This window comes from Cygnus atratus, chromosome 22 (genome assembly GCF_013377495.2).
Source record: "Cygnus atratus isolate AKBS03 ecotype Queensland, Australia chromosome 22, CAtr_DNAZoo_HiC_assembly, whole genome shotgun sequence".
Taxonomy (NCBI): domain Eukaryota; kingdom Metazoa; phylum Chordata; class Aves; order Anseriformes; family Anatidae; genus Cygnus; species Cygnus atratus.
Window position 1 is genome coordinate 5,309,174 of NC_066383.1, and position 26,030 is coordinate 5,335,203.

Below are 26,030 nucleotides of genomic sequence, written 5' to 3' on the forward strand. Positions count from 1 at the left end.
AGGTTAGCACTACGTAACTTTGAAAACCTTTACACACGTCTGAACTCACTGATTGCCAGCAAATACGGCATGCTAGCCCACTGCAAACCACAACAGGATGTCACAGCAAGGAAACTGTGCTTTGCTTCCCCAAGTTATGTATACAAAAACAATCCCCAGGACTACAGTTTACAGTATTTCACAGGGTGGAAGCTAAAGAGAAATCTGACCATAGGTTAACCAGCGCAGAGCATTCCTTGTGACCAGAAAAAGCAGCCTATTTTAGTGGATTCAACTATTAAAAATTGGTCAAATTCAAAACCACTTTCCCATGCAGTAAAACAACGCTAACTGTAGATGCGCAAGAGAAGCAATGAGCATTTAGAAAAAAATGTGCAGGGATGCACAAAGAATGCCTGTCACTAATGGCAGAGAGTTATCAGACCTCTGTTTATCAGACACCATATGAAAAGATGACAGACAAACTGACTTGCTCAGCAAAATACCCTGCCCTCTACCCAGTCACTCATCAGGACCTTGGGAAGACTGCATCTGGTTGGCTGCATTCACCGCTGGGGAAAACGGATGAGCTTTTGCTAATACGAGTGAAGTATGGCTAATAAGTGAAAAGCAGCATTGCTAAGCATGCAGAGAGGTGTTCCAGACCCAGACCTTACATTTCAATAGATCAAGGCAGCCTTTTCACCCTTCTAAAGGCTGACAAACACCCAATCTTTCAAGGCAACATACAAATGATCAAAGTGTGCTCGCTGCTGCTTAACAGAACAGTGTGAACTGCACTGACAGCACTGAACCTGAATCCCTATTTACTTCACCCCCTCCATATTGATTAAAATCCCTCCTGTTAGAAGGTCTGACAACCCTCGCGTGCACAAAGCACTAAGACCACATCCCCTATGAGGGAGAACACGCGGTCTTTGTACACACTGCCGCATCTCCTAGCACACAATCAGGCGCCCTTACTTTGGTACCAGCGAGTTCTTTCATCATGAAGAGGGAATCATCGGCTCTGTCGTCGTCGTCATCATCATAGTTGGGTGAGGGAGTTCCTTCTGCCCCTTGCCGTGATAATCCTCCTCCTCCTCTGGGGTCAAACGGGTCTACTACAATCGGTTCCGTGCCTTTGATTTCACAGCGGCAAAAAGGGCAGCCCTGGCCTTCTGATTCCTTCAGGGAAGAGGAGAGATCTGTTACAACCACCCCTGAGATGCAGAAATTAAATACACGAGTAATATACAGAGAGGTTTAAGCCTGCTTATAGGCAGGTATCTTTCAACTGAGGGGAAGAGAAAGGCAAACTGTGCTATAAATATGGAAGATTTTCCGTCTGGAGCAGAGGAACAGCTTTTTAGCAAGTCCTTGCACTTCTTGCCTGTTCCTACACTGAGACCAGGCATCTGACCACCTTCTCCCTGGGCAGATGAAGCTGCCATTTGTATTTCTGAACTACAGGCTTATGGCCTCGGTTACACTCCCTCACCTCCATACCTGAAGGAAACTAAACAGTTTTGGGAAGAGGATATACTGCTTCTGTAAAAAAGCAACTAGCCTCACTCAGACAAACAAGAGACGACGGCTCACCTGCCACGCAGTGAGACAGGACGTGCACATCAGGTGGCCGCACGGTTCGATCTTCACATCCTTGTCGTTTTCAGCACATATTTTACACAGCTGGAACGTGGAGCCCATCTCACAATACAATTCATATTGTTCCTTGGAGAAAGACAGACAGACATTGTTGATACTGTAAAACAATACGCAAGATTTCTCACAGCTACAGGAAATCCAACACAAGACATGCAGGACAAAATAAATTCCGAACACAAGAACAGAGTGCAAAAGAGAACAGAAGTCTGCAAAAATTTCACTGTGATTTTAAGTGCTAGAGACATCCACCAAGCTCTGAAGAAAGTGGGCTTCAAGTTATCCCAGATTTTTACTTAGGTTTCCCAAGAACAGCCTGGGAACGCAGGGTTCAAGGGCACAGCCACGGTGGAGAGCACAGAAGAATGAATATTTTGCAGATCATTGTACAACAGCGCTAAATACAAGCCTCGAGGCCAATGAGCATGACAGCATAGGACAGAAGACTTTGCTCACCTGCGTAACTTTAATGTGGTCCTGAGGTGTGGGCTCACACAAGCCAGTCAAGTCAGGATTCTGATTCCGGCCATCGGGAAATAAATAGCTGTAAGCAGTCGGGGGAAAAAAAGCTCTCTCTCTATATATGTACACATATACACCCACAAATAAACGTGCATATAAGGTTTCTTTTGGGGGTGGGGGAGAAAGGAAATAAAGAATGAGGGTGAGAACCAAGAGGAGGGAATTCAAGGTACTCTGAGTTCCAAGTAAGTTTTGGAAGAATATTCCTATCAGGCAAAAAACAAATACGCCATTCTTTAAAATAAAAAGAAGCTCGTTTTCCTTCCTGTGAGTAATTACTGTTTTAAACACGAGGTTATGGTCCTAGTTTACTATTCTAAAGTCATCCTGCAGTGAAATTGTCATATCCAGAGTAAGAAAACTGAGCCTGTAATAGTAGTTGTGGTAGCACAGGTCAAGGATCCGACTGCAGAAGAATGTATGACAAGGGAAACGCAGGCATACACTCATCGTCTGCTGCTGCAAAGAACAATGCAGCTCTCCAGTGCAAATGATAGCTGAGTACTCTCGAGTGCCAGAACCGTTAAGCATATGAATTATTCCACTGACACCAATGGGACTATTCACTTGCTTCAAGTGTTTTGCTGAATCAAGGTCTAAATAAAAAGGAAGAGCCGAGAGATGTCCAAAAGGGGGCTCGGTGATGTCAACAGCGATTGCTTGACCTCTGCAACACGCTGCCTCTCCCGAGGAGGAGACAACGTGTGATGAGCCCAGCGGGTATATTTTACCATTCAACTGACTTTCAGGCCTTACCACAGGATTAAGATGGATAAATCACAGGAAAAAACGGTGAAAGGACAAAAACCTTGCTATTGACAAGCTACTTACAAGCCTTCCCTGAAGCCATCAATCAGTGCTTGAAAAAGGGGTTTGTTGTGGGGGATTGTCTGAAGGATGTTCCCATCTGCAGTGACGTAGCCAATGGCCCACTGACCAAGTCGTGTGCAGCTCAACCGGAAAATGTAACTGAAAACACAGAGGAGAAGAAATTTCAGTTCAGACTGGAACGGGCAGAAAAGACTAAACGTCAAGCAGGCAGCCTTTGTCCGGATATCTTAGGACATCAAACAAAAACTAGTAGGAAGAGCTGGATCATTTATACCAGCTTTTCTCACTTTACCCCCAGGCAGATCAAAGGAGAACTTTGCAATCTGATACAAAGTGAGAAAAGCTTCCAAGCACCGGGCTCCATGTGAAATGAAACCCAGGGTCCACAGCAAGAGAATTCAGCATCCTCATAATCATTTGTTTCAAATTATCTTAAGGAAAATAAAAAAAAATAGACTACACAAGGATTCAATTTTTAAAAGCAGCACAGGACTAGAGGTGCACTCTGGTGCACCCCTTGTTCAGGGTCCTGGCCAGCCCCCAGGTTAGGCTCGATCTGGCAGCGTCTGCCTCTGCCTCCTGCTCAAGCCCGAGGCAGCAGCTGGGACGTTTGTGCGGTGGGCTGGAGGTAAGTTGTGATGTGGAGAAGAATGTCTGAGTGCAGGACAAGCTAGAGTTTTTCTCAGTTTAACATTTCTGAGGAAGGAGGACAGAGACAAACCCAAACCCAATCTCCTCCGTCAGTGAGTAATCCCCGATGTTATCGAGAGCCATCAAAAGGGCCACTGCTGCCAAGCACCAACCTGCCAGGTTTGTGAATGAATTTCTGAAGCCGGGCTTTCACCTCATCATAGGTTAGGAATGCCATATAACCAGGGTGAGTCACCGCGAGGCTATTCCAGTTCCTGAGCAAAGAGGACCATGGCTATAGAAAGAACAAAGAAGTATATTAATAATACCACACGCTTCTAAGAGGCATCAACACACACAATATTCCTTAAGAAAAGGGGTCGGTTTTTTAGTTAAAGCATCAGGTTCCTTATCCCACCCTAAATCCTGTAGAGGAACTAGAACCTGTATTTTCCTGCAGCAGCCTTAACATTTGAAATTCTCTCGTCAGTGATAAAAATATCACCGAGGACAGAAGTTAATCAAAATCCCTTTAAAAAACGCCAAGGGAGAGGTCACCGAGGTCACAAAAGGACAGCTCAAGAAAAGCTACCAATATGTGCTGCTTCTGCAGAGAAAATTACTCATTCTGAGATGGTGATGGAGACAGGAATTGTCTAAGATTATGCACAGGACCAGAAACCATGACTAGTCGGCTGCCTAACAAAAACTTCCTACGTGGCCTCAGGAAAGTGATCTCCCCTCTCTGTCTCAGTTTCACCGTGTGTAAGATGCTTGTGACTATTCCTGAGCCACCTAACCTCACTTGGGTGTGGCGAGGATTGCTGCTTAGGCTGAGGGTTGAATAAATAAACCAGCATACACAAGGTAAATATTCCCAAAAACGATGCCTGAAAAGTCGTAACAACAGTTTGAAAGCTTTCAGTTCTGAGAAGTGCTTGGGTGTCTAAATTTCATTCAATTTTTCCAAACTTCTCAACTTGCCTAAGGTACTAGCTCTCCCCAGGAAGTCTGTATCTCTTGGAAGTCACAGCGGCTCTTAACTCGCTCTTTGCGTACTATAGCTGGAAAAAGTGCTGAATGAGGTCAGATGCATTGCAACACCGAACATGGGAATTTTTCATCTAGACGTATCTTAATTACAACCCACCCTATCACATGGGAAAAGGCAAGTCAGAGCCAAAGAAGTAAGTGTTTGTTCTTGTAAATACCCAGTTGCACCATCAAAAGCTGCGTTTTAGAGCTCAGAACTATTAAAGACCATGGGTTACAATTTTACCTACTATTAATATCCCCGCAGTAACACAAACACTTCTTGCACACAGAACACAGAATGCGTCTGCGACATCCTGGCTGTGTAAGTTCAAAAGCTAGGAAGCACAAATTTCCATGCTCCTCGTGCTCCATCCTGAACATCCCCCCACGGAAAACAAATCTATCATGAAAGAAATGGACGCAAGGAAAGGCAGACTGATAAACTCAGCTTCGCATTTCCTGGCTTACAGAAGTTGTGTCAGGACTTCAGTCTAAAAGTGACCTTTGAAAAGGAAAAACTGATTCATGGGAGGATGCTGGATGTGCCTTACATGCAGTTGCAACTTATATTTAGACAACGTTTTCTTCTTCAACCAGAAGTATCAAACGCCCTTACTGCAAAATAGGGTTCTAACTATTACCAAAACTGGCCAGAGGATGAGGGGCAAGAAGACCAAGTCCTGTATAACATAAATAATGTCATTTTAATGTGCAAAATATGGTTCAGCCTGGGAAAAGAGTCTGACCTGAGGCACTAAGATCCATTCCAAGTGATTCGCATTCCTCAGTTCTTACCTGAAACAGTCGTGTGAAGATATCGAATTCAAACACTGAAATGTAGTCATTGCACGTCAAGTCAATCGTGGACTTCAGGGCCATGGCTTCCAGCCCCGAGCTGATCGGGTGCACCTCATGCAGGGCTTGACGGAAGCTCTTCCAGGGAACGATAGTCCTGGGGAAAACCGAGCCACCTGTAAACGCGGTGTGTCTGAAGACCACCATCACGTACCCACCTTGTGCGTTTTATTTGTGAGTATACACCTCATGATAACGGAGGAGAGGAAAATCGGAATTAGCCACAAGAGACTTACTCACATTATGTGAGCAAAACGTTTCTTGGCACTGAAGGAAATTAACAGCCCAGCACACTTTAGCCAATTTTGTCTGCATATACACAATTCTGGGAGCTGACGTCCATCTCTGCTTTCTCCTTCCCCTTTTTCTGCAGTGCTATCGCGTCAGTGTTTACATAAACCACGGGCTGTATACGGCACTATCACTTGATAAGAGTTTCATAACGTTCCATTAAGTAGAGAAGGAGGTAGCAATAAGTAGAGCCCTAGACAGTTAGAACATAAAATAAAAAAGCTGCAAGCAATTCTCTAAACAGGGATTAACTGCAGAAGTAAGATCACCAGAAACCGAAACAGAGGCTCCTGTTTAAAGGAATAATTTCCTTCTTTTAAAACATCAAGTGGAGTAGAAACCTGTTATGAACACACCTAGCTACAGATAACTGTAGTACCCGTGAGTAAATATATCACTGCTTTTTGTTCTGACAGCTCCTAATTAACCTCTGCATGTGAAATGCCTTAGCTAGAAAGCAGTGCCCAATTCCGTTAACTTTCATCCCCCAACACTGCTGGGGACACCTCTGAAGTTCATTTAGTCGGTGTTGTATTAGATACAAAAAATTAAAATTGACATTTCAACAGTTTGCACCTACATATACGTTGCACTCAGCTTTCTCCTTCATTCCGTCTTAACAAAGCCACTATGCAAACTGACAAAAGTTCAGAGAAACCAGAAGAAAGGTGACTAAGTGATTGGGAAGACTAATTGGAGGGAAGATGAAAGAATTTAATTGGACGGCTTAGCTAAAGGACAGCTAACACTGGGGGCACGGTAACCTTCGGAAGAAGAAAGCAGATTATTTTGCAGAGTTCGTGGAGCTCACTTAGAAGTTAAGGAATTAAATTAAGGAGAGGAACGTTTAGGCTTAATAATCCAGGGAACCTTGTGACAGTACCACAGTCTCCTAGGGAAAGTGGAGAAGGACCGATCACTTTGCACATTTAAAACAAGACAGGACAAAAAACTGGAAAACAGACAGTAGGAACAATCCTGTACCCCACCCGAGAGAGTGGACCAAATGACCTAATGGGTCTCTCCCAGCATTAATTTCTCTGATTAACCTCAATAACGATTCTTCTGAGTCACGAAACAGCACTTCTAGTGGTGTTACATCCGTAAGGTCGAGCACAGCTAGAGACTTACTTCTCCCCAAAAGCTTTTCTCCAAAACTCTGCAGCATCTGCCTTGGTGATCCGGAACGTGTCTCCTTGGAAGAGGCCGCTTGGGAAAATACCTTTGAGTTCTGCCAGCATGTGGCTGAATATCAGGGATAACTTGGTCAGGTTACGCCTGCAAAGGATCACAGAAAGAGAAGTTTCTTTTAGAAAAGATGTGCTTTTGCACCGCGAACAAGCCGGGCAGAAGCAGCACCCGCTGCAACTCCAGAAGCAGCCCAGCCTAAAAACCCCCTCCTATCCAGGACCGCTTTTCGAGTGGTCACCCAGCATCCAGGACACATCCAGCACACGGAGCTAATCAGCAAGGTCGGCGTTTGTTACGGCATTTTCCACTACGACTGCCTTGCAGAACCTCTTTGAGGCAGCCAGGTTATTTCCAAGGCAAATTCCCCCCGTCAAAAGGAAACAAACTCAGAGAGAACATTGAGAAACATCACTCAGACCCTGCCTGTTAAGGAAGAGCTTAATCAGAGCCTAAAGCTCATCAAGGCACCTTTGATCTCAGGTCTGAACGTTCGTTCTGAGAGCACACGCAACTAACATATTTGATGTCAGGTCTGAAAATTCGTTGTGAGAGCACACACAACTAATATAATCACACCTGGAACCACGTAAGCTGAGCGTCCTCCCAAGCCCCCCCCCGTGCCCCAGCAGTACCTTTGCTCAGAGAAAGTCTCCCAGTTACAGAGGGCCCAGCTCCCCAGGGAAGGTCAAAACACCTGCGGTTTCCTCTAAATGGGTAATGACCCTCCCACAAAAGCTTGAGGGTCAGGGTGCTGAACCGAATGGCGTTGGCAGCTCAAATCAGCGATCAGCACCCCAGGTCCCTCTGCCCGATGAGATCCATGTACCAGGAGGGCTCTGCCCCATCAGGACAGGTCCTTCCCTACACCGCAGAAGGAACCGGTACCTCGGGGAAAGCAGAGCTGCTTCTCCAGTACATCCGAAGACCCGATCTGGCCAGAGGGCTGTCAAGGCACCGAGCAACGCGACAGGCTAAGTTTGCAGGCTGCAAAACACTGAGCTGCTGAGAGAGGGGTCGGAAGCCCACCCCATCCTGGAGCAGTTTCCTACCACCTCGCTTTCCAAGCCCTCCCCCCCCCCGAGGACAGGGAAGGCTGGCAGCAAACGCAGCTCCCCCAGCCCCGCTCCTTCACCAGTTTCTAGCACCCTGCTGGGAGCGGTCCCAACTTGCTTCATCTTGGGCATTTTTCAATCCCCCTCGTGCCACGCGCGCCATTCCTAGCTGCAATACCTATCCGATAACCTGCCCCCGGCCCTTCTGCAGCTGTTTCCCCAGACACCCGGGCTCAGGCCCCCTAGCTCCCCGCCACACTTCCACGGAGCCTAAACCCACCTGGAGGTGACTTTGCTCACTGTGATACGTGACCGTCCACCGCCAGCCCTTTCTGCACGCTGTAACCCAGCCTGGGTAACTAGAAAAGACTTCTCGTACCCTATAAAAGGCACACGGGACTCACAGCTATAAATCACCTCTGACAGTAGCTTCCCTCTCTCACCCTCACTTATTCAAGAGCGTGCTGTTTTGTGGCTCAGCACCGAGAGCTGCTCAGCGTTCGCAGGAGGTGCCAGCCACGCAGCGAGGGATCCTGGCTTGTGTTATTTCCCACGTGTCCAACACCAACAGATGCTGAAAACGAACCCAAGTGAAACCGCCCGGACGCTCTTCTGGAGGCTGCTCCATTCGGCAGCTCCCCTGTGGACGCACGACGTGTTGCGAAGCAGCCACAAGATTTGGTCGTTCGGCTCAAACACCACCAGGAAGCGTTCTTTGTCGTTCACCGGTCTGCGTTAGTTAACAGGAGAGGGGCTGTTAGGAAGTCCTGGTGCGCCACAGCTCCAGTCCTACCACTTTGTCAGCCTGACCTACGGATTGCCAGTGTAATTCCTCACCTGCTGCTTCAGGGAAGTTTATTTAAATACAAATCAAAAGACCAGACAGGCACCTGCGTGTAGGAAACGCTACGCAAGTCAAGGAACTGTACGAGGACAGCGGGATGCCAGCTCCCCACGTGAACACAACCGCACCCAAGCCGCAGCACAGACCCGAGGCGTTCCCTTACCGGGGAACCCGGCCCCGCATTACCCCACGCTGCTGCACGGCTGAGCAATTCGAAGTTTCCTATTCCCGTTCCCAGGAGCAGCGAGCAGCTCTGCATTCACCACGAAGGCTCAGCTGAGGAGGCACAGCCCCAGCTGATCCCTCGGAGTTGATGATTTAGTGGTAAGCTCGCAGCCCAGCCGCCCCAGCTGGAAGCCCGCAGGTTGTCGTCTCAGTCACTGGGTTCCCCTTCTTGTCCCCACAACGCATTTGGCTGACAAACACCAGAAAAATTGCAAATCAGAGGTCCCAGCTGCACAGCTCGCTCCCCCAGCCCTCTTCTGAACGTTCTCACTTCAGTAAAGTGACAGAGGAGAGGACAGTGCGTGGCCACGCGAGGAGGAAAAGCAAACAGCAGGCTGGTTGGAGTCATTTAATGCATTCGCAACTCAGGCAGCAAGAGAGAGAGGGGAGTTGGATGTACTCAGTTTATAAAAGTGGAGCTAACATCACAAATGACTTTTCGACACTAACACTGAAGCGCTTCACAAGAATTAAACTCTGAACAGTCTCCTTGAAGGGCTAGTGGGCAATGTCTGTGTGCAGCCTCAGCAAGGAAAGGGGCAGTAACGCAGCGCCGGGGGATGCCAAGCGGCTTCCACAGCACCGGCACGCCCGGCATCCTTTCAGTTAGGCAGGCCAGCGCTGACACAGCACTCCAAGAGGTGAAAAGCGGCTTATTTCCTCGAAACGAGGGTGTGCAATATCCGGCAGAAGGACGGAGAGCCAGAGCAGGTAGTGACCCCCCCCCCCGCTGCTGCCCAGCACAGCGCGAGGCCCTGGGTGGGATGGGGACACGCACTGAGGAGCGCCAAGCTAAGGGAACACAGCAAGCGTTAGCTCTGCAGAAGACAAAAAGGAGATTCCCGGGTTCGGCTGCTTATCAGTTCTGCCTCGGAGCCCTCCTCCTGCCTGCGCCGTGGCTCAGGAAGCGCCTGCAGGGAGCCGAGCACAGCCCCGAGGCGAGCAGAGCCCCGCGCGCGGTGAGAGAAGCGCCGACTTCCGCAGCCTCAGCGGGGACAAACAAACGCCTCGACGCGCGCACGCCGCGGGACGGGGTGCTGCCAAAACGGCTCCCAGCGCCCAACCCGTTTCGGTTCTTAGCTTGAAAAGTCACCGGCACTTTGTGCAAATACTGAGCTGCATCTACGGAAATAAAAACAGGAAAGCAGGGGCTGTCCACGCAGAAGAGCACGTTGCACAACGCCGTGTGACAGGAGCTAGCTTCCTCATAAAGCATCCAGTTGCCAAGCCTGGGCTAAAAGAAAATTTTAACAAGTGCACTCCTTTATTTTAATGAGCCAAGTTACACATTTGTTAACGAACACAGACCAAATAAACGCTTCCAGTTACAGTGACATTTACAGCCTGCAGTTACAGACACCATTTTTTATTGGCACATCAGTTCGATTATTATGATACTATTTTATGTTCAGTAACATCAACTGCCCTCATCCCCATTGCTTCAGCCATACAGAAGCAAGCGTTTTCCAGAAAAACACGGTAATATTTTCAAAGAATGGCTAAATGACCAGAGCTTCCCAGATGTTTTGAGCCACCAGCAGCCTCCCCTGTTTCTTACAGACTGCAGTTTGCCCCCTTGGCAAACTTGAACAAGCAAGACCACAAATAACACAAATACTGGCACCGAGAGCTGAACCACAGGCTGGGAATCGCTGACCTGGGCGCCTGAATCCCCCTGGCAGTCAGGATTCAGACACCCATCGCACAAGTGTTTTTGATAACGTTACCCAGGGACCACAAGCCACATCAGTCGCTCCCCTCGCTGCTTGCGACCGAGCTGAAGGCGGCACCTGCAGCAGCTTCAAAGGCGGACCGGTGGCGTGTTTCTGTGTCGTGCTTCAGTCCGCAGATGGAGCAGCGGCTACGGTTTGGGTGGGATTTCCTCCGTTCCCCCGAGCGCCGTTTCACACACACACGCTAAGCACTCGGCACCTTGGCAGACACTGAACCAACCACACACATAACGAGGGAAAGCTCAGAAAGCCAACCGTTTTTCCACTCCATACAGTAACCAAATACTTTACTAAGAAACATCTGCAGCCCTAGCACGGAGGCATGATTCCGTCTGCACAGGCGATGTAACAGAGCCATTTCTTCAGCAGAAACCCCTCCAGCTGCAGTGACAGCAGCCCCCAACACCGTGCTGCCTTGACACGGGTCTCAAGGAGCTGCCCCAGGGAAGACGATCCAGCAGGGCTGTGTCTTTGGGTACCCAGCGCTTCGTTGTCAGCTCCCCAGGGTGCATGGACACGTCCCTCCATCCTCCCTCTGCTGCTGTGGTCGTGGTGCTTCGTTCCTGGCCGGCCGTGGGCCGTGCTCCACGCGTCCTGGTGAAGGCAGGAGCCAGCCGGGCACTCCCACTCGCCCCAGGCTCCTCGCTGCTGCTCCTCCCTCCCCCCGGACCCTGAGCTGATTTTTCTTTTCCCGTTTCCTGTTTGCTGGACAAAAGCTTTTCTTCTATGTACGGGCTCAGTGTTGCAAAGCCATTACTGGCAGAGGACGGCTTGAACCGCGGCATTGGCTCCTCCAGTTGCAGCGATGCCATTAGTTAAATGGCTTCAAGTGACCAAGTCAGACAGCACCCAACGGGACTGGAGCAGGACTCCAACACCATCCTTACCTCGAGGCCATGGGAAGACAGCGCTGCCACTTGTGCCACTGCCAGCCACAGCTTTTGTTTTCTTCCAGCATCCCTCAACTCATCCCCAGGGCAGTCCTGCTCTTCACATATAGCGAGGAGGAGACCAACCGGGAGATCGATGGGCACAGCACCATGCCACGTGCCACGATTCGAGACGCACCCCACGGCCGTGAAGCTGTTTTACTGAAAGCATGCTACAAACACCGCTGTACGGAAGGAATGAGGAGCCGCAACAAGCCAACCAACTACGAAATGCTTCACTTTTTTGAAGTTGCAGTGCACACTCCTTATTCAAGACCAGGTTTTCAAATTGATTTTGTATTTGCGCTCCTGCTGGCTTCAGTAAAACCTGTGAACACGGGGTCTGCACTAATAACATTCAGCACCCTTAGGGATAGGCTGCTGTCAGCAAAGATTCTTCAAGGGAAGCTAGGACTTGAACACAGCCACACCTCCACCATGGCCCTAAAACAAATAACATCACTCAGCTGCCCTGGTTAAAACACAAATGCCCCATTCCATACAAACAGCAGCAAACAGAGGTAAATTACAAGTCAATTATGAAGACTAAGAGGGCACAAAATTCAAATCAGGACACCTGAGTTACTGTAAAACCATCCTACTCAAAACCTAAGTGAAGACTCTCTATAGGTAAACTTGGCTGCTTAAAAGGGCACGACCCAAAGTTCATCTCACAGCAAGAAATGCAATCTCAGTACATGGAAAAATGACTACGAGCATTTTTTAAAAAAAATGCAAAGCACGCTCATTCAGCCTCATGGAAAATTAAGGAAAAAAAGCATTAGAGAGGATGTGGGAGGATCTGACAACTTAACACTAACTCATTGACTCAAAGTCAGGGCTCCTAAAAGCAATGACGCAGTTTCTAATTGTTTTTGTTTTCACAGAATTAACACATGCACCTCGGACGACTCCGATACACCACTTCCTTTCCTCAGAAATGCTACATTTATATGGTAAAAGGAAGACAGATGACTGCCTTGGAATTGAGACGATTACTCAGACGGAGGTAAACCACTCCAATGCTGTACTATTCCTTGCTATTGTTGAAAATTTGTGTTTTTTCCAACAAATCAGAACCCAAAACAGTTCTTGCAGCACCGCAGCCTTATGCCCCTGTGGCACCCCACGCCGAGCTGCGAGCACACCATAATTATTTCAATAGCAGAGCAATTAATGCTTGCTTCTCTGTAAATCCCACATCAACAACCCTATTGATGGATACAACTTCCTTCAGGACCTGGACATTCTTCTCAATATGAGATCATATTAAGTCTCCTAGAGGCAAAAAAAACAGTAGGCTATTTACTTTATTTTACAGGTGAGGCAGCTGAAGCATGGACAGGCAGTGCTGGAAAGCAGAATTACAGCCAGGGAATTTCTAATCTCCTATCGTGTGCTCATCATTGCAGAATGCCATTCACTAAGTACTACTGCAAGACATCAGAAGTAAGGAAATACAAGTTTCCTACCCTCTCACTTCTAGGGTTACTGTGTAATTATACAGTTACCAGATGACATTTAGGAGACAGGCTCAGTATCCATACAGGTAACTGGAAGCATATGCTCCCGTACTTAATAATTTGAAACAAACAAAAAAACCCTCAGCTTTTGGGTTCTGCAAACAGCCAGTATTTCTTCCTGCAACCACTTTCCATATTTGAGTTCAAAAAAGTCAGTTTTTTTAACAAGCCCCCAACAAGTAAAATGCACGTTTCAGAAACCACAAAGGCAGGAGGTTATCACATAACACATGCTTTTCAGATGTTACCAGCTATGCACCAGACATTAGCAGTTAGCCTCAATTTGAGCAGATAGGTGGCTGCACCTGGCTCCAGAAAGAACAACTGGATCTGATATCCTACAACCACACCAGCAAGAAGTTTTCCGTGTGCTCTTCATGTTAACACGAAACTCCAGCCTGCTCACATCAGCAGCGAGTCGAAATGCTCGAGGTGATCCCAAGCTGACTTTTATAACGCAGACAGCTTCAGAGTCCTCTATGCACAGTAATCAGCTTTAAAAATAGCAACAACGGAACTACTTTCAACAAAACGTGCAAGACAGGAAGCGAATGAAATTCCATTTAACTATTGCTAGCTCAACAGAAGCCACCCCACAGAGTGGCGCGGGGCCGCTGGTCGCAGAACGGCTCCTCACCGCCTGAAACTGCACAGCAGGGACAGGAGGAACACAGGGGCTGTGGGACGAGGTATCCTCAGCCCCATATACCCCACAAGAGCACCCGGCTCGAGGCATCGGGAGGCACGATGGCAGCACAACCTCATCAGGAGCGCCTGCAAACACATTCTCAGATCCTCACCTCCTCAGCATCTGCTCCAAGCCCATGCTGCTGCTGCTGGGAAGACTCCCCCTTTTTTTAAAAACACAATTAAGTCTTATATTCACTGCCAAAAATGCAATAGTTGACTACTGAAAGGCAGTCTCTGCACCTCTGCATGTAGTATGTCTTTCCAGTCTCTCCTTCCCATCAGAACCGGCTGCACCTATAAAGCAGCAAGAAATTCTAGAGGCTAATTCCTTTTTCAGTGCATTAGATTTTACAGGTCAAAAAACTATTACATGAAAAATGCTTCCTTACAGTCTTCTGAATCCCGACACTTGCCAACCAACATATAGAGACAGTTAAATACACCAAATTCTGCAGGCAGAGCGTGACAGTCACCTTCAGATGTCACACACAGCACGCCGCAAGTGACCAGAAAACCTTGGCAGAGTCACACATGGCTGCAATTGATCTGGAGCAGTGACCACCACACTACAGCAGACTGCCCAGGAGCACCAACCTGCCAGCCTTTAAAGGGTCTGCACTTCTTACTCCAGGCACAAATGCTACTTTGACATTTTTAACAAGCTAGATGTCTGTCAGTGTTGGGAGGGTAAAAAAAAAAAATCCATGTTTTCCTGGATTTATGTATTATAGAAAGTACTTAAAAGAAAATACTTACTTTGACCCGATTAGTAGTTTTTAAAGAGCTCAACACATGTGATTAGTGGGGTCTTGTGGGGTCTTGAAAGAGCCCTGAGGATTGACAAGACAAAGGACAGCCTCGCACCCACGTACCAGCGTCATCTGCTGACCTGATTACGGGGGCTACACAGCAAGACTTCCTGGCCATATATCTGTACCTGGGTTCTTTACACTGGAGTTAAAAGTACATATTTCTGGGGCTATGTGCTACAATCAAAGGGAAGGAGGCACAAAACCCTCATCTTCAGCCCAGGGGAGACTCCGTACTTCGCATTCAGTCTCCGGCCTCTGTTATCACAGAGAAGCCTGGGACTCCTTGGAGGCAGCCTGTGAGCTCCACCATTTCACCCCCAACCAACATCCTGTCAAAACACCAAACCCAAGATATTTCATGACAGAAATACTCCACTACAAACAGCCAACCCCAGAGCAGGCTGGCTCTCCAAGCTGCAGCCACCAGGCCCGCAGCAGACGGCAGCGCTGGCCTGGAGACAACCGAGAGCTGCAGCCAGCTCCCCCCTCGTAACCCCGGTGTCCCCTCCATGGGTGGCAGCGAGTGACATTGTCCCAGCATGTGGGTGACATGTACCAGGGGGGCAGCCCACCCCTGCTGCTAGACGGGACCAGGCACTGCCAGCAGCTCACACCGCAGGAGGCCCCACCACAACACACTGAGGGCCATGACTACCGTCCCCTTCCCATCGACAGAAACCCAAAACGTGGCATCTTGGCCCTTGCCACACAAGCCAAGCACCCAAGAAACACGGCACAGTTGCCAAGAAGCAGAATCAGATTGTTGCCAGCTTCGAGAAATCTATCCACGCTTTAAAAAATAATGACTACCAGCTAAACAACGCACTTGTACTTTCATCCACAAAAGCAAGTCCCCAGAGTTAGCCTTCTGTACAACTCTACAATTCTATAAGGTCTGAAAGCAAAGAAGCTGACAGGAATAAAAAGTTCACTGCACAATAAGGAAGTAATCTGGAAGGTTACCTTTGTCCATAAACTGATTTTCAAGATAGTGGTCCAACTGGATGCAAAGACAACTAAAATGAATATGAATTTAAGCCAATTATGCTAAATCTTATCTGAGTTCCATAATTATCACCTAAACCAGCAATTGAAAGCCAAATTAAAGAGAAATAATTTACATTCCTCTCTCCAACAACATTTAAATGATAATGAATTTCTTCTTGGGTAATAAGCAGTTAGTTAGTGTTCATATGCTGGAGCCTGGCAAGGAAACCTTTCTTGTGGGCAGCTTTGGAGCTTGTTCTTTTCTTTAAGATGTTCTAATTTAAATGCAGATGTAGACTTCACACTAATGGGTTTTGTTAATAAAAAAGTCCTAGCTGCATTAGAAGGAAGTGACAGAAGGAGGACTCGCATGCACCACTTCAGTTTCATATTCTGTCACATCTTTTTCGCTGGGCAGAAGTGCATGTGTGTGAGCTCTCCAAAATACGCAATCAGAGCACTAACCTCCCCCAGAGGGCTTCCCTAGTTCACGGCATAATACAAGTGTTTTCCAACTTTTTCTCTTTAAATTCCAGTATTTTTTTTTCCAAGTCATTCTTCATGCATTTCCTTCCCCTTCAGGGATATGCACGGTCATTTCCAGTAGGCATTAAATATTGGTAGCTTTTTCCTGTGTAAATTAGTAAGTCTTCATACTAGAGCTGGAGAAGGATACAAAATCCTGCTGAGCCAGCATCCTTTTAAGACTGTTGTCAGAAAGACAACAGCTAAATACAGACTAGCTTCCCAAAACCATTTGCACTTCCACGTTACATGGAGAGGGCTTATGACATTCCCTGCCTAACCCCATTTTCTCCTCCGCGGATACATTAATTTTGTTAACAGTTTGTTTTCTAAAGTATGCAAGCTGAACGAGCAAAATAGCTTCTGCTATTTCCTAAACATCCAGTCTACATCCTGAGTAATTACTTCTTCTCAGCCTTTCACCTACCCCCACCCTCCCGCTTACATAACTGCATTCTCACGTGGAAACATTCGCAATGGGCTGACCTTATTTAGAAAATAACTTCTGAATTTTCCCTCATAACAAGCTGTGTTAACATCCTCAGTGTAGTTGATTCCACGGTGAAAACGAGGTTCTCCACCCTAATTCATCCTCTCCCAAGGAACAGAGGATTCCTCTCCCAGTCTACTTAAAGCAAGTTATTTCCCTGCCCTGCCGCATGAAGTATAATCTATTTACAAAACTGCAAGAAAGCTGCTGCTATGAGTAATTTATGTAGTGGGGCAAACTGACAAATGGCAGCTCTTCTCTGCAAGTAAGAGATCTGGAGAAATAAAAGCTTTCTGTAGTACAAACAAAAAAAGGACAACCACCGAGTCTCTAAATTAAACTGCAATCAAGGGTTTAGGCAAGTTCAGCATGGTCAGAGTAGTGCCACAGCATTGTCAGTCAATGGAACCATCACACCGCAAGAAAAAGATACACATGTTCAACCAGTTTTTGTTACCATTATTTACAAAAGTAAACTCAAGAAATTCACGGTATTTACGGGGTCACAGAAGTCACATTTACCACTGTAGGCAGCCCAGCAAGCTACTCAGGGCTATGCTTGGGCACTTTTCTCCTTTGGATACAGACCTGTTAATTGTCCTCTACAGAATTCCTTTTATTGCACTGCTCCGGCTACATAGGCTACAAACGTCACCTCTGGGTGGCATTTTATTTATTTTAAAGTGACAAGTCTTATATGCCTCCTGCATTAGGCAGCACTGTGAATCCATAAAGAATACGAGCCAACGGTTTCCGAAATGTTTGTGCTCCTCAAGAAAACCTGCTATTTACTGAATGACTTACCTTTGGCTCATTGCAAATATACGACAGAATATTAAGAATGCTTAACTCTTGAAATACCACTTGCTTCCAATACCAAGCCCTGCAGATGTTACCGTTTCGGCCTACCAGATGCCCAAATCTACAGTCTGGTTTTAGAGAGCACACCGCCATCAGCAAGGGCAACCAAAACAAGCGCCCAAACCGTCAGTCAGTGCTCGGAAGAATAACGCAGTACCCCCACCAAACAAAAGCTCTACTCGGAAGTCACCAAGTTGAATCATATCTGCTTGCCTACTCAGTCTATAAACAGAAACCAGAAGTTACCACACGTGCTTAATTAGTCAGGAAATGCATGCATGGCTTTAGAAGCACCCTCAACAGCGTTAATTTTTAAATAGAAATGCAAGTGAGCTAAAGCAGAATTTGAATAGCATCTGCAAAGCTCTCCTGATATAATAAGCAGGCAGGTTCCCTTCACCAAAACTGCAGTGTGAGTTTGTGCAAGCTCATAGCAATTTCAGGTGAAGGCCTGCATGTCAAAACCGCACTGCTACAGAGCCAGTGCGGCCGTTACAGTCCCAGGAAAAGAAAGCAAGCCATCGAGTGCTGACAGCGTTGGAAGTCGTGCTAACTGTGATGTTAGCCACAACAGGAGGATGCTTTCAGCACACTGACAGTTAAGGTATTACACAGGAGAGCTGAATTCACTTCTAACAGCCCTATGATTGCAACGAGACTAAAATTGAAGGAACAAAGACTCACCCACATCCGCGAGCGCTGCGAGTGTTCACACGAGCCTCTTCTAGCCCTGCTCTCAGCACCTCTGCTTCTCTGCTCTAGTTTCAACATCAGAGGGTCGTACATCCAGGCTTCTGTTCTGCTCCTTACAAATACACCCTTAAACTTTCAATACGCAAACGCAATCTTATTTGTACTTCTGGGTTTTAAACTAAGCCTGCCTTAAGCAAACACCAAACAGCATCCATATTACGCTCCCACACAGCCTACCCTAACCACACACACAACACAGTGTACCGAAACACTCGACACTATGACACACATCTTGCAGCTATTACAAGCTCTTAGGGCAGCACAAGCAGCTACAGGACATGGTGCTCTGCAACCGTGCTCCAGTTCTGCCTTCGTCCACCATGGAGGTACGTGCTGGAGAATCGCTGAGAAGTTTAAGAGGAAATGCACACAGATTTAGAAATAATAAAAATAAAAGTTTGATACTCAAGAGATCGGGACAAACCCGATCCTACAATCTAAGGAGACTTCAATCATTTTTAATCGCTGGTGTGTTTGCTAGCGGCAAACACCTGCACAGCTTGCACACTAGTTATGCAAACATCAAAATAGTGACTTTTCTTTACAGCAAGAGACCTTTGGGGGAGGAAAACAACAGCACACACAACAGGAAACAAACTGAATGCTAAATCTGGAAGACAGGAAGAAAGAAACTTCAAGGACAACGGGAAAAATGTCAGAAAGTCAAGAAAAAAACGATTATTCAGTACACCAAATAAGATTTTTAAAGGCATGTTTTCAAAACACTGCAGACTAACATTAGCAGTAAGCTTGCATAAGATCAAGAGCAAAACAGATTTTTTATATATACATAAGCGCACACACACGCTGCCATGAGTATATTTCCAATGAATACCAGATTCAAGTTATATTTGTTTGCTCTACAGGCTGCTGACAAACTTCCAGAAAGTTTCTCCCACGCTTTGGATATTTGAACTCATTCCTTCTTATGAAGCAAAAAAAAAAAAAAAAGTTTTCCTTCAACTCCTAACAAGGTGAGAAAATCTGTCAAGCTTATTCACTTCATTATAAACATTTTAAATCTAAAGGTGCATTTATAGCAAAATTTCTTTTAACTAAATTTACGAAGAAAGAAACGAGTAGCATCTCAAGTCATCAGGTGCCAAAAGCCCACACAAGCAAGCAGCCTGATGCTGGAAGTGCTGTAATTATCAGATTCCCAGCTGAAGCAGAAGTGTCATCCCTGGTGCAGAGGTCTCTCTTGAATCAGCATATGATTCATATGCACAGACTACCCTAACCTCTTCCTTTTCTACAACAAAATTAGAGAATTGAGAAAGTTACCATAGTCATTACCAGCACCGGGAACAGGGCGTCTCGCCCTTTGTGCCAAAACAGAAGCTGCTAATTCTTGGGCTGAGCGAAAAGCAAAGGAAGATGGAACAAGACTAGCTGGATGTGATTCTGATTTCACGCTTATGTTTATAAGTCTCACCACAGTTGCTTCCCTGGTAAGCTGTTTATTCATAAACAGTACAATTAGAAATTCCCAAAAGCCCCATCACCTCTGTCAGCAAGCATCCTCTACTGGAGTCCTGTTTAAGCTCATTGATTTGGATCCCCACCCTCCTCTTTTCACTTAGTTTGACTGCAAACTGAATAAGGAGTTTTTCCAGGGTGATTTAACTCTCTGGAAATATTGCTCCTTGCTCCTCTCTGAAATAAGAAGGGACAGGAGGTGAGATGTTGAACTTACTGACACGGCTATCTATCATTTGCTCATCAGATGTTCCTTATTTATGATCACAACACACACACAGCTAACCAGAACAAAGCTCACAGGCAAGGGTTTCATATACCCTCTTAGCCTATTTCTGAAGGCAATAGTCAACGTTCCAGAAAATAACATCACCTGTATTATAAGGGAGCAATATAGAAATCATGAGTGATAAATGCTCCTTAAAATATTTCAGGAACAACCTGTTGCACTGTAAAATCATTGTCTTCAGTGATAATCTGTGCTGTCACTATCTCAAAGGACAATCCAATAGAATGACCAGTTCCAGCAGAAGACCCAGAGATCAATTTTAATTGGTTTAATCAATTCATTCACAGTAAAAAGTGCTTTTCATACCGTAGCTCACTTGGATCTGAGCGAAGGCACAAAACCCCTCCACAATTTTCTGCTAAATATTGCCTCATCCCCAAAACATAGCAGGTTAACGAAGTCTTCCCCCCAAACTTGTTACACCCATGTGATCTTCTATAATACCTGATGAAAATTCCACCTAGCAGCATCACCCCCAAACTCACAAAAAATTGCAACAAATGCGTGAGGAGCCAGTTGTGTCTACAGAAACCACATTCTCCCCAAAAAGGGGAAAAAGAAACACCCGCCCCACACATCTAACTCTTGAGTTTGCACATTACGCCAAACCTAGTTCCTGAAGGCCTCATACAGAGAACTAAACTTCTTTTAAAAGAAACAAAGATACCGCATGAAGTGCTGTATTTACACTCCCAAACCCTGCCTCAAACAAATTCTAAGAGGAAGTCTAATCTCACAAAGCGACGCTAAGCAACAATGCAGATATATATATATTTATATATATATTTTTCGTGATTCATTCTTGAACAGTGGCAGTGAGAAACAAGGCAGCATCAACAATGACTTCCATACCCACTATCACAGGCTGTTGGAGTTCAGCATTATAGAACAAGCTACAGGGAGTTCAATGCTATACCAGAAACATGTGCCAGCACTTCTTTTTTCTTCCCCCCCGAAATAATTCAAGCAAGTAGTTGCCAGGGCGTTAACCACATATTCTCCCCAGGGCAATTATGCTCAGCTACTGGGTTGTTTTCACTTTCTTCTACTGTTTTTTAATTCGATGCCTACTGCAAAATCCTGAAATGAGTTTAAAATTACAAGCGCATGCTTTGTATCTCTGTCCATTACACCCAGCTGCCAACAGTTAGACAACCACGTTGGATCAGCGTTTCCCAGAGCCTTACCCTTCTCGTAAGCCACCCGAGCTTGCCTTTCCTTAAACTTAAAGGAAGGAAAGCACCAGCTTTTCAAGTACAGTGTAGTGCTCAAATTCACGCTATTTTGAATCAAGCCAAATATAGTTGCAGTCTCCTTCTCCACCTGTCCTTTTCAGTAAGCATTTCACCTTTAAGATATGGCTTCTGAACAAAAAACAAAAAAACAAACAAAAAAAAACATTCACAAGATTGCTCGCACCCTGATCGACCTTAAATAGCAAGTTTTCAATGTACGAAGGTTTAGGGGTTTTAGTACAATGCCTTACTCGCACAAATTGAGGTTATTTTACTTCCTCCCCCTCCCTTGGGAACAGTTTCTAGGAAAAGGAAAAATTCCAACAAAGCCTAAAGATGATTCCTTTGCTACATATAACATAAAATATTCTTCTGTTTCCTAAAATGGCCACAAAGGTTATTCTGAACCTTATCATCCTCTCTTATAAGGTATTCCCTATGGGAGAAGGCAAAGGAGTGCAAAACCTTTCCACAGCACACTTTATTGTTCACATCAACCGAGCACACCTGAACCAGACAACAGCTAAGGCTACGCAGGCTCTGAACACTTACTCTGCACTCTGATTCCAACGCAGTTAAGTATATTTTACTTAAGACTCCACACTTAGCCTTAAATTTATGCCAAGCCTGCTTTGACGCGCAGACAACATGCCATTCTGCACACATCTGTTCAAGCCCTTGCTCCCTAAAGCAAATTCACATCACGGATATTTGAAACCACTTCCCCGTTACCTAGGCTGAGAGTTCTCCTCGTACATCCGCTCCTTCCCTTCCTTGAAGAGGCTGATGGTCTGCTTGGTTTTCTTCATCAGGTTCTCCATGAACACCCGAAAATACTCGTTTTCTCCCAAGGTCTCCATCTTCCCCTCATAGCGCGACAGGATGGTCCGGAGGTGCTGGTAGGTATCAGGCAGCAGGTCGAGGATGTAGGGCGGGCTGTTCTTCAGCGCCAGCTTTGGGTTCTGGCACAAACGCACCACCTACGGTTAATCGAGAACGCTCATTTTTAATACTTAAAAAAATCAAGCAGTGACCAGTCACTTAAAGACAGCTCAGGGCTACTTACGAATGCAATACACCGAAACCTTCGCTCCCAACAAGCCGCGTTTGGTGCTCGAGTCCAGACAGGGAACCCAGCCACCATCAAATCCACAGAGCAAAACCCCCAGCAGACAGATGGCTATGTTTTATGAGGTTGCTTTTCACCCCACATTCATCTTAAAAAACAAATTCAAGAAGATTCAGTATATTGGGTTTGCAGTGGCAAGGACGTAGCTGACCACCGGCGTGCCTATGACTTGCTGCCACGGCCTCTGAGCACGTCCACAGGCCGAATTTCACCTCTCCAGCTGCCCTAACTTTGGCTACAAAAGCAACTTCTCACCCTGACCCTTATTTCAGGAGGAACACACCCACACAGCGAGGTTCCACTGCTACAGGTAGAGCAGCACGCCAAAAGTTTCTTGAAGGCAGCAGCGCTCGAGGAATCTCCTCTCCTTGCCCTTCAACAGTGCAAGGACTACAGGGAACAACAGCTTTTCAGGGATAATTATGGCCATCAAGGAAGGATGAAGGCAAAGGAAATTTTCTGTGCAAGAACGAGAAGGAAGCTGTAGCACGATGGACATGGTAGGCAAAATCTTGATAAAAATTTGGCTCACGAGAACTTGTGTTCCCAGTTACACATCAGCCTGGCTTCTAACTTCAGGTAGACAAGTCTCATAGAAGAAGGGAATTCTTCGCAATAATTTGTGCCTTTTTTTTTAAAAAAAAAAAGCATAGCATATTCACAGCTCTTCCAGTACTAATAATTAGGTTAAAGGGCTATTAGATGACCATAACCTGTCTGCTGCTTCGCGTACAGCTAAGTATCTAACTTCTCCCCCTTCCCAGCCCCAAGTTCTCCTTTTTTAACGCAGTCAGATCACATTCCCAAAGAACCTGAATACGTCAGCCCAGAGTTTTGCCATCTAAAGAGAATTTTTAGGTTGACTGACAGAATAACTGCATTTTTAGGCACTTCTGCACCCTGCACTTAAGGTGTAAGTAACAAGGAGAATACTGCTGGTCAGACCTCACAAGCAAATCGAGATCCAAGCTGAACTTAACATAGGTCCTTAATGGACACGCCAACAGCTCAGGATAATAAGTTTGTGACTGGAGAGGGTAGAAGAAGCCTCTTCACCATCCTGCATTGCCAAAATTTTCTATTACCTACCATGAAAGACAGGGAGAAATGATGGCACAACGGCAATTAATAAAATCACTGGTGCGCCGTCGGTTGTAGGAAGTACTGAAACTCTTCTGCCATCTCCATCAGGCTCGAGAGGAAGGCCAGTACAAAATACACATATTGTTCCCTCAGGTTCATGTTACCTGGCAGCTTAATACCAAAGCACACAAACGAGGTCTAAACTAACGAGGCCTGCAGGCACAAGGGCGTCGCGGGTATCGAAGAAGGCGGTCCTTGCGCAGCGTGCCATGGCCACCAAGTCCTGTGAGACCTTCGTGAGGAGTCAACTGGTTCCCTACAAGGCACGCTTAAATGCCCACTTCCCTTAAAAACCCAAGGGGCATTGGAAAATGAAGTAATTTATTCCAGAAAGAGAACTTCAGCATTTCACTCTGTCATTCGGGGTACATACAAAAAGCAACCTCGTGGGGTTAAGTGGCATCTGACTCCGAGCAGTGCCCGTATTGAGAGCTGGGGGAGAAGGGAAGGGCACCGGGCTGCTAAAAATCAAGCAGAAAATCTGCCTGCCCTTTAGGGAAGTCCTTGCTGAAAAAGCCTCCCCAAAAATAGATGGGAGCACATCTACCAAAGTGCCCCTGCCCTTGGAGGAGGCGCACGTGCGTTTGAAGTCCCGACCAGGAGACGGGTGGTCACGCCATGACTTATCCGATGGATTTGGGTGCCTCGATCGCTGCTTCCTCAGAGCCTGCGAACATGGCGGAGCCGACCACATGAACACGTCTGTCCCCTGCACGAAGCCAGTTCCCAACCGGGCTCCTCAGACCCAGCCGAGCTGCGTGCTGGAGAGCGAAATCACTTCTCCCACCGAGGCTGTTTATTGCACGGTGGGTTTAAAGGCTTCAAGACAGGCGGTATGAGGAAGCCACGTAAAACAAGCGTGCAAGTCCTGCTCTCAGGCTCCGTGACAGAAATGGCGCTGGCTGCTGCCCCCAAGCCCCCAGCCGCAGAGGCAGACCCCGAAAGTCAGCGACGGGCCCAACCTCGGGAGCAATCCGAGGTTTCCTCACAGCAGAAGCACGTCCTGCAAGCCACTCAAAGCCTCTACCAAACGTCTCACAAGCCGTGACTTGCAAGGATACCTAAAATAGCTCGCAGCAGGGCCGGAGCAGCTTTGATTTTATTATCAAACGAGCTTCTCGATTTACCGAGTCGCCCCCAAAGCAGCTAAGATAAGGGTTTAAACAGAGCTACTTCACAGGAACCGCTGCCTCGTGAGCCCGGCCGCTTGTTCCCCCAGCAGCAGCAGCCCCGGGGCGTTGTGTGCGTCCCTCCAGGGGCTGGCAGCAGGGTGACAGTGCCCCAGGAGACGTCCCCAGCCCCGGGAGCAGCAATGGGGAAGGAAACAGAGCAAGCAGCACATGTTTCGTTAGGTGTGACGGCAGCAAGGACAAGCAACCCGTGGTTTTAAGCCGTCTCAGCTCATCCAAGTTGCCCTGGGTTCTGCTTCGTGCTCTCAGGAACAAGGCTTTGATGGAGACTTTGGGGTTTTTAGAGACACCAGAAGTGCTTCCGAAGCTCCTCACGTTTAGCAAGAAGACTCTAAGAAGGAGACCTGGCAAGAATCCTAAACTTGACTTCAACAATTTTTCATTCTTCAAAGTGAAGAAGAGAAAATAATAAAATCAACTTCGGTTCGTTACTGTCCCCATTTTTCCCACACTTCGGACAAGCTACATTTCTTCCCTGAACAGCTCAATAACCAAGTTCTCTGGAAATCCCATCTCATCTCGAGCCACCAGGAGAAGGGAAGCCGCCCAAACTTCCCCATCTCCTGCTGAACTTGTGTTTCACCTCCTTCTGCTGCAGCCCAAGTGACCTACAGAGGCACTTCTCTGCATCCGTTCTAGAAACGGAGCAACGCCAGGCTGTGCTCAGAGAGGCTCAGCTCCCTATCAGCTCCTCTTCCTCCTCCACGTCTCACTACACACGCTCCACCAGCCTGCGACACCCCCCGTACCTCACCCTGGGTGTTTCGTGACCACCACCCGTGCCTCAAATGCCACCCCGAGCTCCGGTGGCCTGCAGCACCCGCTGCCCGGATCCCGTTTGCAAGAACTGATTCACAGCTTCAGCCCTTCCCGTAAAAAAAAAACAACCACAAACTGGTTTCAACAGCCGATACATCACCAAGCACCGCTTTATTTGCTGAAGACAGTGATAAGATGAGCGAGCACGATAAAAGCAAACCAAGAGCAGCTGAACCAAGCCGTACGCCACCAGGTTCGAGCCCAGAAGGAAGTGACTGCCGCTCACTGCTGCGAGTTCGCAGGCTCACAGAACGCCCGGACTGCTGTGTCAGAGCTCAATCCATCGCCTTCGCCCAGCTGAGAGGAAGGTGAGCATCCTCCTG

General features: G+C 46.9%; 3 protein-coding genes across 3 annotated transcripts in view; all 3 read right to left on the reverse strand.

The window, feature by feature from the left end:
* Positions 1 to 26,030, reverse strand: part of LOC126913550 (NLR family member X1-like) — a 129,433-nt gene that overhangs the window by 85,943 nt on the left and 17,460 nt on the right.
* Positions 1 to 26,030, reverse strand: part of HINFP (histone H4 transcription factor) — a 128,064-nt gene that overhangs the window by 65,216 nt on the left and 36,818 nt on the right.
* CBL (Cbl proto-oncogene) overlaps positions 1 to 26,030 on the reverse strand; it is a 37,617-nt gene that overhangs the window by 9,480 nt on the left and 2,107 nt on the right. Inside the window, exons 2-9 of the mRNA XM_050714987.1 lie at positions 22,159 to 22,406; positions 6,940 to 7,086; positions 5,458 to 5,614; positions 3,801 to 3,922; positions 2,998 to 3,135; positions 2,101 to 2,188; positions 1,582 to 1,713; positions 964 to 1,167 (exon numbers count right to left, since the gene is read on the reverse strand). Coding sequence (XP_050570944.1) covers positions 964 to 1,167; positions 1,582 to 1,713; positions 2,101 to 2,188; positions 2,998 to 3,135; positions 3,801 to 3,922; positions 5,458 to 5,614; positions 6,940 to 7,086; positions 22,159 to 22,406 — 1,236 coding nt within the window. The remainder of the gene's footprint in view (positions 1 to 963; positions 1,168 to 1,581; positions 1,714 to 2,100; positions 2,189 to 2,997; positions 3,136 to 3,800; positions 3,923 to 5,457; positions 5,615 to 6,939; positions 7,087 to 22,158; positions 22,407 to 26,030) is intronic.